This window comes from Chrysemys picta, chromosome 2, assembly GCF_011386835.1.
Source record: "Chrysemys picta bellii isolate R12L10 chromosome 2, ASM1138683v2, whole genome shotgun sequence".
Lineage (NCBI taxonomy): Eukaryota > Metazoa > Chordata > Testudines > Emydidae > Chrysemys > Chrysemys picta.
In genome coordinates, this window is record NC_088792.1 from 232,831,114 (window position 1) to 232,847,567 (window position 16,454).

At 45.4% G+C, this 16,454-nt stretch overlaps 1 protein-coding gene across 1 annotated transcript; it reads right to left on the reverse strand.

The window, feature by feature from the left end:
- Positions 1 to 945: 945 nt before the first annotated feature.
- PRDM14 (PR/SET domain 14) lies at positions 946 to 15,953 on the reverse strand. Its single transcript, XM_065585729.1, has 7 exons — positions 15,086 to 15,953; positions 14,734 to 14,790; positions 14,482 to 14,639; positions 13,874 to 14,144; positions 11,680 to 11,882; positions 8,757 to 8,858; positions 946 to 4,699 (listed from the first exon to the last, which is right to left on the reverse strand). Exons 1-7 carry the CDS (start codon positions 15,639 to 15,641, stop codon positions 4,472 to 4,474), a joined length of 1,575 nt encoding a protein of 524 aa, XP_065441801.1. The 5' UTR covers positions 15,642 to 15,953; the 3' UTR covers positions 946 to 4,471.
- Between the last annotated feature and the right edge of the window lie 501 nt (positions 15,954 to 16,454).

A 16,454-nucleotide genomic window follows, 5' to 3' on the forward strand; every position in this document is an offset into this window, starting at 1 on the left:
ATTCTCCCTTAAATTGGACAAACAGCACCACTGCTTTAATGGCAGTGCCTTGCTACATTTACAGCAAGCAATCCTTCGGAGAACATGCCAGATGAAAAAGTGCAGCACACCCCTCCCCAAACACACTGCCCTCTGGCCCCAATACATGGACATGAAATCCCATTCGCAGCTAAGCGGTCTGGGACTATTCATTTGCCAGGCCCCTGGCAGCATTTCAACAGAAGGGGCAAACATTCTTCTACAATTTAAATCCTCTAGAAGGAAACATTAGCACATTGTCCACAAACAGGACATGCATAGACTACTGAAGGTAAAAGGAGCATTCCCTAATATAAGCCTCATCTTTCTCCTGCTTTATGCTGCAGGAACCTCAACACACGTGCATATGCTTACTTTGACAATCCTTGCATTTCCCCTGGCAGAAACTAAGAATTGACAGCGCTGTCCCACCCTCGGACTCAGGGAGCAATTCAAGCTGCTTTCACGCTTGCTGTCTTCTGCAGAGCCACGCGGTTTTATTTCCTTTTCTCCACTCTAGTGCGCTGGTCAGTTGCCACCCTCCATCCCAGAGACAGTTGCATTTCAGGTGCTGTGTGATGGGAATTGCAGGTAGAATTGGGATTCTCCACACATATATTTCGGCGTGGCAAAAGGCTTTTATTAGCATAAGCCTGGGATCATCACAGTATTCACAAGGGGGAGGGAGCTGGATCTATGATTCAGTGGCCAGAACTCATGCATATCCATTTAGGCCCATTCCTGTAAAGTGCTGGGCAGCTCACCTCCCATTGAAGTCAACTGCCATCTAGCCAGCCCTTAATTCCCAGTTGCTCCAGCTATATGTAGGGATGTGTGATTTACACTCAAGATGCATTTAGCTGAGTTTGCCAAGATATCAATTGCTTCATTTTATATTTCCGCATAAGGATTTAGAATGTAAATGTGTGTATTACCAATCGAATGGAAAAACTCAGCAGCCTTCTCCTGAAAGCCAGAACCTCATAGCATTTATTTAGTTTGAGTGCTTTCTGCATTAATCTCACAGTAGCATTCTTAATAATTAACATAAAAACACATGAAATGCAATATAACAAACAGGATACCTACAATCAGAAGCACATGTGAAACCCCTCACATTCCCCCTCACAGTTTGATAAAACTGCACTATAGCAGAGTTTCAAAACCACGGCTTGTGTTTTCGTACAAAGTGTAACTTTCTACAAGAGGAAAGTATATACAACTAAAGGACTACAAACAATGAGGCACCACAGTTCCATAAATAATCCTCACATATGTGCGATGGTGAGTGTTACCTACCCAGGAAACCATCTGTATGCATTTCACAGCACTTCTAGCTAATTCTAAGTAAATCAGACACATTTGGTTCATTGTTGAGGTAGCTGATGATTTCATAGAATCCTGAGTTAATTAAGGGCCTGAACCAAAAAGCTCTTCACACACAAAACTCCCATTTTTGTGAATGGGAGTTCTCTACAAGGGTGAAAATCACCTCTGTGCAGAGGGCCAGCAAGTGAAGTCCCATATAAACCCCCTAACTATACTTCAGCATGACTTGAGTAATCTATGAGCTCTGTGCCGGCTGTCTGCATGGGAGGGAATTTCATCAATTCAGCACTTAGAAGCTCAGGCTCTTAATGTGTCCTTTCTATGCTATAAGAATCTTTGGTACCAAAATATGTGCAAAATATTCCAAAACAAACAAAACCTTCATCCACTTTCCCCTACACATGTATACAATATGTATTGACTAGATTGCCTACATATTCACTAATGCTGAACCTAAATATTTCATTTACAATTAAATCATTTTATAAATATTCCTTGCAAGACTTTTATCCATGAAAACCATGAGTGTACAACAATAAATAGAAATATTAGTGCAAATCAATATATACATATTATTTGGCTAGTGTAATGAAACATGCAAGCAACATTTTTCTAGCTATGTGACATATTTAAAGGGACACTGTCAAGGTTTGTCGGTTCAAAATGTGATCCATATTTCTCCATTATTTGTGTGCAAAGTCCATGTAAATCCTTACTGGGCTGGGAAGAGGTTTTTAAACAAAAGTTTCAATTCTCTTTGTTTTTTATTAAAAAGTAAAAGAAAGAATTGCAGCTTCCCAGTCACAGGTAACCTGTGGGTGAAATTCAGACTGGTGCAAAAGGCTACCACAAGGCTGCTGCACCCCGCCCCCGCTTCAGCAGGACATAACTAGTGTATACGCCTTTTGCTGAGCCTCTACGCCAGACTGGATTTCACCCTGTGTGTTTGAGAGAGAAAAAGAATTCTGTTAGGACTTTGGATTTCACTTTATGTGGCTGCATAATCTGGATTTTGGACTCTCCAAAGTTTGGGATCTTTTTGATCAAGGGTGATTGGTTCAGTCGGTTATAAAACAGGCCATTGGTAAAACTCAGATCAGGATCCAGGTTCAGATTTGTAACACACCTAAGAAGTAGTAAGGAAGCAGATCTCGGGTTTTAGTTTCGGCCCTTCTTTAGTTTCAAGAGGGATGAAAAGGACTAAAAGAAACACACACACACAAGGCCAAGATTTTCAAAAATAGGAACCTGAAGTAAATATCCTAAATCCATACTTAGCTGCCTAAATAAGTGGGCTTTGTAACAGCACCCAACAGCTCCCCTGGAGGTGATTTAGAGTTATATAAACAAAGGCTTCAATTTTGCTTAAGAAAAATCAATGATGGATTGAAGAAACCTCAATTTGCAACATCAATAGGAAATGGAGGATCAAGTCTTCAGGTCCTCACTCAGGATGTGGAACTCCCATTGACTCCAGTGGGAATTTTGCAATCAGAGAGTTTGTGGGATTTGACCCTCAGTGCATATATCTCAAAACTAACAACATCAAGAACTCCTGGGCCCAGCTTGTACTTCAGACCTTATATTTAAACCAATATGCCCTTTGCCGTAACTGAGATAGGGGACTCTGCTAATGTAGCAGAACTGGGTTTTCAGAAACTCTGTTATACCTGAATCACACTAAAAACAACAAACAACCCAAGCACCTAATAGCAACGCCATAATAATAATGCAGTAAGCACACAAAATGAAAAAGTATAAAAGGATACAGATTTCAGTGTCAGGATCCAAGTGATCCCTATACAGAACAGCACAAGAGGTAAAGGATTTCATAGATGCTACCTGCCTTGACATGGTCTGAGGTAATAGAACATTTCTCTGCCATACAGGCAAGGGAAAGTACTGACATAAAAGAACTGCCTGGCCCTTATGGGTATATCTACACAGCAAAGAAAAATTGGCAGCTGGCCTGTGCCAGATGACTCGGGCTTGCAGGGGTCAGGCTACAGGGCTGTTTCATTGCTGGTTAGACTTCAAGGCTTGGGCTGGAGCCTAGGCTCTAGGACCCTGCAAGATGAGAGGGTCCCAGAGCTCGGGCTCCAACCCAAGACCAAACCTCTACCCAGCAATGAAACAGCCCTGCACCCTGAGCTCCATGAGCAGGAGTTGGCTGGCACAGGCCAGCCAGGGGTGTCTAGTTGCTGGATAGACATGCCTTACGTGGGTGCACAGATCAGAAGCTGTATGCAGCCTTCTCCCAGTTATGTGACTGACTCATGCAAGAGCCAGCAGAATTGCATCTGGGAAGCTCAGGGCCTGCTTCCACCCTGCTCTCCTAAAGAGATGGAAAGGAGGTAAAACCATAGCTCCATCCCCAACCTGCACTGGCCAGCAGAGCTGGGTGGCCACTGTGCTGTAACCCACAACTATTTAGCAAGTATGCACTCTTTACATGCTTGGGAGCTACCTTCCTGAAGCAGACTGCCTCCTGCTGCTTCCCCGGGGTATGTGGGCTCCACTCTGCTCCTACATGAAATGGTCTAGCCCCAACAGGATGTCCCCAGTGTTTTTCTCAGCCAATATGCCACTGAATAAAGGGACTAAATGCCCAGAAACACACGTGCCCTACTTGAACAGGCAATACACGTCAGAGCCAGCTCACATCTCATTCACTTAAATAGACTTGCGCCTTATGTGCATCAAAATGGCTGGAAAGATACACTTCATAAAATAATAACCGGTTAATAGGGGAAAATAAGCTTCAGAACTGGAGCGGAGCCCCAAAAGTAAACATGGACTACACTGGTTTTACAAAATGCACCTGGTAACAACACAGCCAAGGAGTTTCTGTACATCATTCTGGACAGTCCATGGAGACATCACATTGGAAGCACAAAAACGTTCATGGTCACACTCACATAAAAGACATTTATCTGAGGGGACATGCACCCCTGTGGAGGTCCCAGCACAAGGCCAAAGCACCACTCAAGCCATCCATGAGGCGATGTAAATGATGCCTAGGCCCTGGGCTCTTCTCTGGCACAAGGGTGAATTTCATCTTCTGAAACGTACACACCAAACACATCCACACAGCTACACGCAGCTCCAAACGCAGGGCTGCTGGCTAAAGAGCGGCGTGGAACTTCATATGGAATCGGAATTCCTCCTGCTCCAGGAAGTTCTTGCCGCACACGGTGCAAGTGCAGCCTTTGTCCTTGCTGTGTGTGCGCCGCATGTGGCTGTCGTGGGCCGCATGGGAGGCAAAGGCTTTGCCACAGTGTCGACACTTGAAGGGCTTCTCTCCCGAGTGCTGGCGGATGTGAGTGCGCAGGATGCTGGAGGCTGTGAATGCCTGAAGAGGTGGCCGGCATGGAGGGAGGGAGAAAAGAGTTTAAAAGCGGTTATACAATTGTCTAGAAAACAATCTCTCCTAAAGACTCCACCCCCATCCAGCACTGAAGACACACATAGGAAGGTTAGCATGATACTGAAGCATTGGTCAACCTGTTCCCCATCAGAAGGGCAACAGAAACTCCATTGCTGGAACAGCCCTTAGATTATTCTGCTCATTCAGAAATGAAGCCATAGAAGCAGGACTCTCAGGGGCTGATTCCCATGTCCTCTACTCCAGTGAGCATAGATCAGAGCTAACGCCACCAAAAGTCAGTGGACTCCTTACACTAGCGAGGGAAGAAAATCCGGCTCACTGGTTATAATGAAAACATTTCTGACTGGAAGACACCAGCATATATTTTCCATGTGTCAAAGGAGGCTGGGTCAGGTCAATAATGTCTTTAATTAGCTGTGTATTTATTAGATATTGGGGTTTTTTACCCCAGTTCCCTTGTTCCAGTATTTGTTTTCAAGAACTTAACCCACACAAAAGAAATCTAGTTTTTATTTTTGTAAAGGGTCTCATTTAAATTCATAAAAGCAAAGAAATGATTGGGTTACCACTGCTAATGCTGCCTTTTTGGTACTCACATATAAGGGGTTGGAATTCAGTGGACCAGAACTAAGGGAACTCATTTGTCTCTTTTTTTTCTTAGCCTAATTAATTTTGTTCCTTCTCTACCACCCAACATTCCTTACTCCTTTCCTTGAAGGAAACAGCTCCCAACCCTGCTCTCTCTCCCTTACTCACAGAACATGCCTTCAGCACATTTACACATTCTCCTACCCTACTACTATTCTTCATGGAGGTTGGTGGGAAAAGACACCACTGCTGTTTTCTGCTCTAATTAGATCTTAGCTGTCCTCCTTAACATACAGCAGATAGTGCCTCACGACTCCAAACAGGGCATGTAGACAAGCAACTGACAGCAGGGGAGCACTTCTAGCAGACCAGCAGGATCAACTGAACATAACAAATAACTACCCTTTCAGCCACCCACAAGAAAAACATTGGCTATCTCCTCAGGTGCTATAAATCAGTGTAGCTGCATTACCCTCAAATCCCTTCTTCTCCTAACCACCAAAAGCCATTGCTTTCCAAGCAGAGCTGCACCTCTAGGTCATTTGATTTGATACTCAGAGTGCAAAGGAACTTGGGGGTACATATTATACAGAGAAAGGGTCTTGTTGTTAAGAAACAGGACTGGGTGTCAGGTAACCTCAATTCTGCATCAGTCTCTGCCACAGTCTTCCACTGTCACCTTGAGCAAGTTACTGAATTTCTCCATGCCTCACTTTCCTCATCTGAAGGCTGCAGCTGCACTGGCTGAGCCAGAAAAAGCAAGGTTACTTTGGAGCAGTAGCAGTAAGTTAGGGGAGGCAAGAGAAATTATGAGTGTTTAGGAGGAGCAACTAATGTTCTGGAATGGTAGAGAATTAAGAAGAGAGACTTGCACCACCTCAGAAATCTACTGGCAACTCCCTGGGAGAACTGCATCCTACAGTCTGAGAACTAGTGATCTCTAGCCCTGTCTACACTAGAGACTGTCCAGCGGCACAACTGTACCAATGCAGCAGCGCAGCTGTAAGATCTCCTGTGTAGATGCCAACAGGAGAGAGCTCTCCCATCCCCCAGTGAGCGGTGATAGCTATGTCAGTGGGAGAGCATCTCCTGCCACACCAGTGCTTCTGTCAGTGTAACTTATGTCGCTCGGGGTGTGTTTTTTTCTCATATACCGATAAAAGTGGTAGTGTAGACATAGCCCTAGTCTGATCTGCCAACAAGAGACTCACTGGGACTGCCAGAGCTCAATGTTGAAAGAAGTCCAACACTACACAGAAAGATCTATTCCCTCACTCTGGTAGAAGCTCTGCCACCTGTACTCATGAACAGCAAGTTAAGGATGAAATTTCACTTCACACAAGAGGTTGGGGTGCCAATGTCTGGGAGAGCAGAACACAGACAAAACCCACCCCAAGGAGTTTCGTTGCTGCAGCGGGAGACAATCAGACCACTACACCTGTTTGCAACAATTTGTATACAAAAGTAACTTCTCATTAAAAGTATATCAAGTATTTTAGCTGAGACTTCTGCAAACCACGGACAGGACAGACTGTCCCTGAGCATCCTGAGTCCTAACAATGTTCATGTAACATTTCAGCCCAGAGCAGATCCTTTACATGCAGCTGTCCCCATTCCATGTGGAAGGAGCTATCAGTTGCCTTCACAGTACCATCCTCCCCTTCCCAGATGCCATTGGCAGACGTGCCCTGGGTCCAGGGCGTCCTAGAGGAAGGGGTAGGAACCAAACAGGTTGTGAGGAGGTCAAGGATGGGGAAAAGAGTTGGGGAGAATGGGTAAGGGCTCCTCTCCCCAGTCCTATACAGGTTAAGCAGAAAAGCAATAAAGCCAGACTGTATCTCTTCCACACAGCTTCTCAGGAGGTCCACAGAGTTGCTGCTGCCAGAACAGGATAAGGGATGGGAGGCCGTTAGGAGCAGAGAAACTGCACGTGGAGGGGCCTGACCTCACATAGATCCAAAGGGGCTGAAATGCTCTTTATAGTGGGGGTGCTGAAAGCCAGCAAAACTATTCCCAAACTTTTTACCTCGTGCCCACTTACTCCTGACCATGCCCCCTGCCCCTCCAAGCTGAGGCCGGGAGCAGGGCCAGGCCTCCAGGAGTGGGGGCAGGGCTAAAGGGGCCAAGGCTGGGGCCACAGCAGAGAGCAGGCACGGGGCCAGGAGTGGAACCCCAGACACAGGGCCAGCAGCTGGGACCCAGCGTGCGCAGCCAGGACCCCACATAAAACCTGTGGGTGCTGCAGCAACCCCCACACTCCTACTTCCTGCGCCTATACAGAGATCCCTGATCACCAAATTTCAGTTGCCTATTCCGTGAGACACAAACCCCACACACATCCTGATGGAACAATAGGAGAGGAACAGAAATTTCCTCCCTAAAGCTTCCTTCCATGGGTTTTTCCACAAAAATGTATTATCCAAGCTCTGATTAGTAACAAATCTTCCTTCTAGCTGCATCTTTGTCATATCAAGCCATGGAAGGAAGTGGTTAGATTATGAGCAGGAGCAGTATTAGAAGCTGAGGTTTTTAAACAAAGCTACACAGCATATGTTTTCTAATTGGCTCTTTCAAAGAACTGCCTGTGTACAGATGCCTCATACAAAACTTTTTCACTTCATCTGCATCTGATGAAGTGGGTTCTAGCCCACGAAAGCTTATACCCAAACAAATTTGTTAGTTTCTAAGGTGCCACAAGGACTCCTCATTGTTTTTGCTGATACAGATTAACACGGCTACCACTCTGAAACCTTAATCATGTGAGTAATTTTTACTCACATATAGCCCCACTGACTTCAAGTAGGTATTATTCATATGAATAAGAGCAGCAGGATCAGGCCTGTGGAGCAGACCAATTACTCATCAAGTAGTGCTAATAAGCTCAATTACTACTTGATGCTGAAGGGGAGCCAATAAGGACCCATGAAGTGGTTCAAACCATGCGTTTCTATCTAGGTATCTACCATAGTATCTCAGCCCCTCACAAGCATTGATAGATTTAATCCTCATACCTCCCTCCTGTGAGGTAAGGGCCTAATATTAACTCCATTTTGCAGGTGGAGAACTGAGGCACAAGGTAGATGAACGGTCTTGCCCAAGGTGAAACAGGAAATCTGTAGTTAAAGGTGGAACTAAACCTGAGTACCAGTCCAGAGCCCGAGCCAGAGAACCATCCTTCCCACACCACTTCCACTTTCTTTTTTAAAAACAGTTCTCATTAAGTAAACAAAGTAATAATTTTAGCCAATTTGTGGATTCTTTTCTTTGGGTGGTTTGAAAAACCTATAAAAAGAGGCTCATAGTACTTGAAGTAGAAAAAATAATTAAAAAAGAACTACAAAGAAAAGCACCCAGTCACACTGTGCAGTATTGAAAATCTATGGGTAATCTATGGGAGAAAGCCAGCTCTGAAGAGGATTGGATTTTCCTTTACCTTGTTACAGTACACACATTTGTAGGGCCGCTCTCCGGAGTGCACCCTCATGTGTTTGTTCAGGCTGGAGGACTGTGAAAAACTCTTCCCACATACTGAGCACTAGAAGGAAAACAAAGTTAACACAAACACACAACAGCTAAGGATTTCCTGTCAGAGCACAAGCCAATAACTGTTGAAAATGATAGATGTGTGTGTGTGTGTAGATACACACACAAACACATAAATCTAACTAATACAATTAATTTAACTCATAAGTGGCAAAATGTTTTAATGTATATTTATTACAGCTGGTCAAAAACAAATGTAAAAGCATGGGCAATTTCTAAGTTGTTTCCACTTTGTGGGGTTAAAAATGGACCCATTTTACATTTTTCCAAAAAGGTTCAATATTTTTAAATTAAATTTTAATAAAAAAAGTATTGAAATTGTTTACGAAAACCCATGTTTTTGGTAAGTGAACATTTTTCTGCCACCATTTCAATAATGGTAATGGGGTAATAAATATTGTCATTAAAAAAAATCACAAAAAATCCAAAAATATATTTTTAAATTTTCATTTTTGAAAAAAGACCATTTTTATATTTAAAAAAAAAATTGTTCATACATTTCATTATACTATCCAAGGCTCAATCCTAAGAGCATTTGGCCTTCAGAATTCCCACCCACATAGTTAAACTGAAAGATCACTGCCTTCCTTTTAACAAAATAAGTAATAATCTGAATAATGTGATGCATATTCTGTAGCTGCCTGTGATAGAATAGAGCCCAATTCAAAGCTTATTGAAGTGTATTGAAAAACTGGCATGGACTTCAACATGAATCGTAATTTTCAGTTATGATTTGCATGAGTGAAATTTTCATCCATAATATTAAATAAACTCAACCGGGACTGGTGATGACCGGAGTAATTTTTAAAAATAAATTAGAAAATTTAAACAATATATGGTCTCAGTATATACCCTTTGCATTAAAAACATGCCCGCACTTAATTGAATGTAAAGTCTATGCACAATGGATTTTTCATTCTGCTGATTTGGCTTGCAATGTTTTTCTTCTGCATGCAATTCACATTAAATGTCTAAACAGAAATGTCTTTCTTTCTGTTTAGACATTTAATGTGAATTGCATGCAGAAGAAAAATGCAGAAGAAAGAAAGAAAGAAAGAAAGAAAGAAAGAAAGAAAGAAAGAAAGAAAGAAAGAAAGAAAGAAAGAAAGAAAGACCATGACACAACATTCCAAAACTTATTTAATACACTCACATTTTAATCTAAATCTCTAATCCCTATTTCTAAATCAGTGTGATACTATTACTGTACTGTTATTACATTGAAATATTGCTGATCTAGCTATAACAACCTTCACTGGGAAGTTCACTTTATTTCAGGAGGAACTATAAAATAGTCAGGATGATATTTCAGCTCATATGAAAGTAAGAGGTTGTTGAAATATTACATATTCTGTTGTGTCACATCAAAATTCGGAAGGTTATCCTGACTGAGCAGTTATGAAAATTCCTTGTTTTTACATTGCCAGTGCATCTGAGAGAAGCCTATGCCTACAGAAAGGTATTTGGTGGAGACTAGCCAAATATCACAACATAGATTTGCTCCCATAACAGAATATTCTAGATATTTAGATTTAAACTTCTGACATCTTTCTATTTAAAGTATCTAGCTGAAATGAGGAGAAAGCAGAGTCCCAAAGCTACAACTAGAGTCTCATTGGATACAAACACGCAGAAATCATGGGAAGCCCCTGAGTCAGGAAATGTAATTGTCTGTGATGATACAGATCGGTACTAGTATTCATAAGGAGGATGGACTGTTTCCTGGTAGGATCATCTCTGTAATCCTGCGTGCTGCTTGCTCTCAGCCTCCAAACAGACAAATCATTAACCTTATAATATATCCCATGACAACAGTTCAGACAACCACTACGACGGTTTAGAATGATGTAGGAACGAAAGTGAGCTGGCGGACACTCTCGCTAACTCGAGCCCTCAGACTTTGCTAACTGGGACAAATATAATCAGCAAGAGAAAAACGCTCAGCCTCATAGAGAAACCCTTGAACTCCTGTTAACATCGTCCTACTTTTCCTTTGCGTGCCTGTGGCTTTCGGAGCAGCAGGACTTCTCGGCTGGGGCAGCAGCCACCTCGCTGCCGGGCTAGCCGGCAGAACTGTCCTTGCTAGATTGGTTTAATTCAGAGCTGCTGGTGCCAGCTCAAACTTTATCTCCCTTCTGCTCCAGAGGGGAGGTTTTAGCGGAACAGAGCTGGGAATTCAGAGAGAAAAGCGGCAAAACAGTTTACAAACCATGGTAACCCTTAAAGGGATACGTGGTTGTAAATTAAATACAACTAACCTCCTCACACACACACACCCTCTTTCCCATAACAGGATGGATGCTATTCAAAGTCAGGCTTGTCCCACTCTGACCATCATGGACTCTATATGTTAACAGTGTGAAATGTTTTATTCTTATCAATAAGTACCCATGCCATGGAAACCTAGCAGGGTATCTAAAATCACCGTTTATTTCGTTGTCTAGTCCTCTCCAGATGCACCTCCTGCTTGTACACTGACTTCGCTTTCAGATCTTGTCCATTTCAAACTACCCCAGCATTGGATGCGTTCACATTGTAATGGGAGCCCCGTGGAAAGCTGCAGGTACTTTCATGGTGTGGTATGAATTGTACTAGCATGTGATATGCTTTCAAGGTGTACATGTTCTTTAAATGTCAGCATTTAAGCATCCTAGAGGGATTGTAATTTACAACTGTCATTTGAGATTGAGGGGTCTAGGACAATTCCTTGGTTTTGCTCCTAGATTTCATACAGGAACCATCACCCAGAGTGTCAGAGGAAAACTTGGAGAAGGAAACAAAACACAACAAAACAAAACAGATGCAATCCTTACCTTGTGAGGTCTGTGTTTCTCATGGACATGAAGAATATGGATCCTCAGTCTGTCTCTCTTTTCAAACGATCGGTTGCAAAGATGGCAAGGAAATTTTCTGTCTCCTTGATCTACGCAGCGAGTGTATTTCAGATGTTTGTCTCTGTAGTATTTGTAGGCAAATACCTTGCCACATCTCTCGCATTTGTAACTCTCCCCAGATTCTGTGCAACACAAGGGAAAGTGCCATCACTTAAATACTTGGAGGTAAATAGCCTGTCAGTTTCAAATGTCATTGTCTTTCAGAGCTGGAACCTAACCAAGGAGAATTGTAGCTTTTTAGAATTACAATAATTGTAAACAAGAATTACAACATAGTTAGAAAAATACAATGGAGTTTACAAACTAGATTGAAGTCTGCTAAGCACCTTCCCGAATTTCCTTTTTGTGATCTTACATTTTACCATATTTACAAGAGTGTGGCGCAGACAAGTATTTCTTGAATGAAATCCTGGCCCCACTGAAATCACTGGGCGTTTGCCATTGACTTCAGTGAGGTCAGGCTTTCACCCCTTCTGTCTCTTACCTCTAAACGGAGATCTCCATTCCCTGTCTGAATGCACACCCCGACGTAAAACAACTACTGCACATTAATATCTGACAAAACAAACCTGACTTTTGCAACATAAAACAGCCCCCCCTACCCATGATAAATCATTGGTTTGGTTATATACTTACTAATATTGGTACTGGCAATGTGTGTTTCATTTTCCACTTAAAAATAAATTTGCATATGTTGCTTGAAGTTTTAAAAGTAATGTCAATTATGTACTACACAAGTGTGTGTTTTTGTTTTCAGACTCAAAGTTTCTACTGTATTTTAAACAGATCCTAACAATTTCCTTGGTTTCCTCCCTATGACAAAAGTATTTCGATATCAATTCCTCCCATGGTTACAAATCCAAAATAGTCAAGCTTTAAAATGAAATCCTTTGTCAGGGTTAAACAACCTTAGAATGACAATTACTAGATACTCAGAGGTCCACAGAATCACTTTGTTTTGTTATTGCTGCAGTCAGTTGAACCAGTCTTCAGTGATTCTGTCTCCCTGATACATTCATATAGTATCATTCTAACACATGTATAGATATATATGAATGCAACATGTTTTCTATAGAATACAGAGTTGCTACCTAAAACTGATGTCTTTTATTTATTCGCTTTGGAATCCTGTCTTCCCCACAAGACAGCGTCTTCTCTGACACCACATCTTTCCTGGCACCATCTGATTACTGTGTAAACCGTCTGCCCCCTTTATGAAGAATGTGAATGTGAAAATTACAACTGACGATCAAAACGGTATGAAAATGTGTGTGGGCAAGTGAGCCAGAATGTTTAAATATAAATCTGATTCAGGGCCCTCTTTTGCCGATTATAGCCAATGGGGGAATTTTGCCACTGATTTTAAAGAGATCAAGAACGGGACCATAGTCCCCAAACATGAGTTACTTTAGTTTCCACGTTCTTTGCGGGCAGAAATCACCATTTGTAAAACACTTAAATTGTATGTGCTAAATTACATCTTTTGTTCACAATAGAAATTCCGAGAGCAAATTAAAACTAAGACTGCTACCCCGAAGTAAATGGCGTGAAGTCTGGGGAGCTGGCTGTTGATTTTGTATCCCTGTTTTGCGATCTGAGTCAGTTGCAAATGTCTTCAAACAGAGAAGTTTTGCGCCCAGCCGGTAGCTACCCTGGTCATAAATATTCAGCCTTCTCAGCACCTCCGGGGAATTTCTGCCTCAGGATTTTAAGATTTGAACAAATAAGTAAAGGAATGGAAGGATGGGTCCTTTTCCTTGAACTTTAATTGTCTTTAATCTAATGGTTCTATTTAAACTAAATCGTGTAGAAAGTTTCCGCCCTGAATTGGAAGCAGAACCCCTGAAAAGGTTGGAAAAGGCTTAATTTATTTACCGGAGATTGAAATTCATGTAAAATAGATGGAAATAGGCAATAGAGATTCTTACACAAATGGAATCTGCAACTCACTTGAAATGGTCTTGTTCTAAGCAAAAGCGAAACGAAACATTCAGAACACAAGCAGCTCTGTGATTATAATCACAACGAAATAATCACTGGCATTGATAAAGAATCTACCGGTCCACAGAGAAATGGGAACAACCCTTTCCACAGGGCTCTGTGCAGGACTGACCTTCTGGCTGTTGCTGGGGTCCCTTTCCTTCTGTCGCCCCTTTCAAACTGATGGGGATGCCCAGGAACTGCAGATAACAGTCTCCATACCACACCAGCAGCTCCTGGTTGGGTAAGATTTCTTTGCAGCTTTCATAAAATATTTGGCCTTGGCACTGAATAGCTGTCAAATTCTGCTCCTCTGGGAACCGGGCACAGTTTACTAAGGACATCCAGTTTCCCGAGGCTCCTTTCCCATCTATAAAATGGCTCAAGCGACCATCTTCGAAAATCTGGATAAAACATGGGGAAAGAAACCTGTCAGGTTTCCTAGCACTTTGGGTGTTAGAAACCTTCCCCCGTGTAACCCGTTTGTACACAATTTACATGGATCCCTGCACGTATAAAGCCTCTATGTGGACAATCAAACATGTCCTTGCTCTTTGGGATTCCTCATTCAAGTCAATGGAAAGATTATAGTGGGGGCTGGATCAAGGCTTTGATTATTTTCTTTCCATGTTTCTGCAGGCGTTGAGGACAAAACCACCACCCCGAGTAGCAAGGAGTCAAAGAGCCTTTTTCGGTGCAATGACCGAGCCAGTGTGATGTCCTAGGGGTGAGCCCATCTACCTCCCACATCAAGGAATTGTCATCGTAAATCTTGATCTCGCTGGTGTTGACCACTTTGCCTTGGAAAGGGCCGAAGCGGACGCCCCTGGGGATGAGGTGGGTGCAGAACACCCCCAGCTGCAGAACTTCCCCGTGCAGCGTCTGCAACACGGACAAACCTGGAGGGCGAGAGGAAAACAGAAATACAGACGATCTAATCAGGAGCTCAGCCGAGCGCGTCCTAATGCACCTGAGCCCTGGGGTCCTACCTACCTTCGGGTAACTGGAGGGACTCTCTGTCCGGCAGCGGAGCGTGAGACTCGACATCTCCTGCGAACAGAACAGGAACCCCCTGGTTAGCCCCCAAGCGAGCCGTTTGTACCACACACACATTGCACTGGACAGCTGCGGGCAGTGAGGGGGGAGCCCGGTCCGGCTGAGCGGAATGGTGTGACCCTGCCGCCGGGATGGGCTCCGGGCTCCCAAGAGGCGATTCCTCGCTCGTGAGCTTGGGTCCATGCAAAGGGCCGAGCAGCGTGCGGGGGTTGGACTCAGCAAACTGAGACGGGGCCAATAGGGACGCGCTCCCCCGAGGTAACTGACACGGGCCCGGGGGGTGCCTTACCCGGGCTGGCAGCTGGGCCCCGCAGCCCCGAGGCGGCGTGCGGAGCGCCCCGCACCGCCCCGTACAGCACGGCGCGCAGATCCTCCTGGCTGAAGCGGTATGGGCTGCAGGGCTCGGCCTGGACGCTGGGCCGGCTCGCGGCCGCCGCTCGGCCCTTCCTGGCAGGGCCGGGAAAGAGCTCGCCAGCCTGGCTGGGCAGTTCCGGGGGGCCCGCTGGCGGGGCCCGGCTGCTGCGGGGCGATGCCTGCCCGGAGAAGGAGGGCCAGGGGCACGGGGTGCTGCAGAGCCGCTCGCCCTGCAGGGCCGTGGGCCGGGTCAGAAAGGCCGGGATCGTGGCGAAGCTGAAGGGGGCCAGAGGCGGGGAGGTGGCGAGCAGCCTTCCCAGGGATTTGAGGGGGTGGAAGAGGTCGGGAGGGCGCCCCAGCGCCTCCAGGTACTGGGCTGGGGGCAGGAGAGGCGGGTAATAGGCGGCGATGTCCCCCGGGCTGGTCCGGAGGATCTCTCCCGCGTAAGTCTGGTCTTTGGAGGCAGGATCCCCGGCTAGAAACAGGGACATGGCTGGAGCCGCAGGTGAGAGGAGGGAACCTGTGGGGAAGGGGAGACACCACGTTACACGGAGCGGCCCCGCCCGCTGCAGCAGCCGCGCTCTGTCTAGGGGAGAAGAAAAAGCGACTTTATAACCGGGGCCTCCGGCTCCTTCCTACATGGGGGCACATGGCTGCTGCTAGGCCGCCCCGTCTGCGGAGCAAGGGAAATACCCAGCGCCTGCAGCCCGGCCCGGCGTGTGGCCCAGCTGATCTAAGTGCTTTCCTCTGCCCCTCAGAGCCTGCCTGGGCGCCTCTCCCAGCCAGCCAGCCGGGCAACTCCCCCATGGGCCGCCCTGGCTAGCGCTGGGGAGGGGCTGCTGTTAAAGCTACCTGTCCAACAGCCGCGGTGAGCCAGGTGGAGGTGGAGCAGAGGAGAAGGGACAGGAGAAGAGAGGAAAGAAGGTGGGGTCCTGCTCAGGGATGGCCCCGATCTCCCTGAGCCTGATCTCCGCATTGGGGGTGACTCCGGAGTGGCACCGCCCAGGGCACTGAACAGTCGCTAGTCAAAGGCGACTAGCCCCATTTCCTCGAGGTTACAGCCCAGCCCCAGCACCGAGAGCAACCATCCCCGGCCACCGCGTACCCCCTGAGGCTGTTCAGCCAGATCAAGGACACGAAACGGGGGTGGGGGCTGGGGAGCAGGGAAAGGGGAATCTGTGGGGAAGAGCTGCCGCCTGGCAGGTGAATCTGCGCTCAGGTCGCAAACGCCACCAGGAGCCGTGCCAGGCTGGGGCTCCTCCATACACAGCCCGCCAGCCCTCAGGGAAGTGGATCGGGCTTCC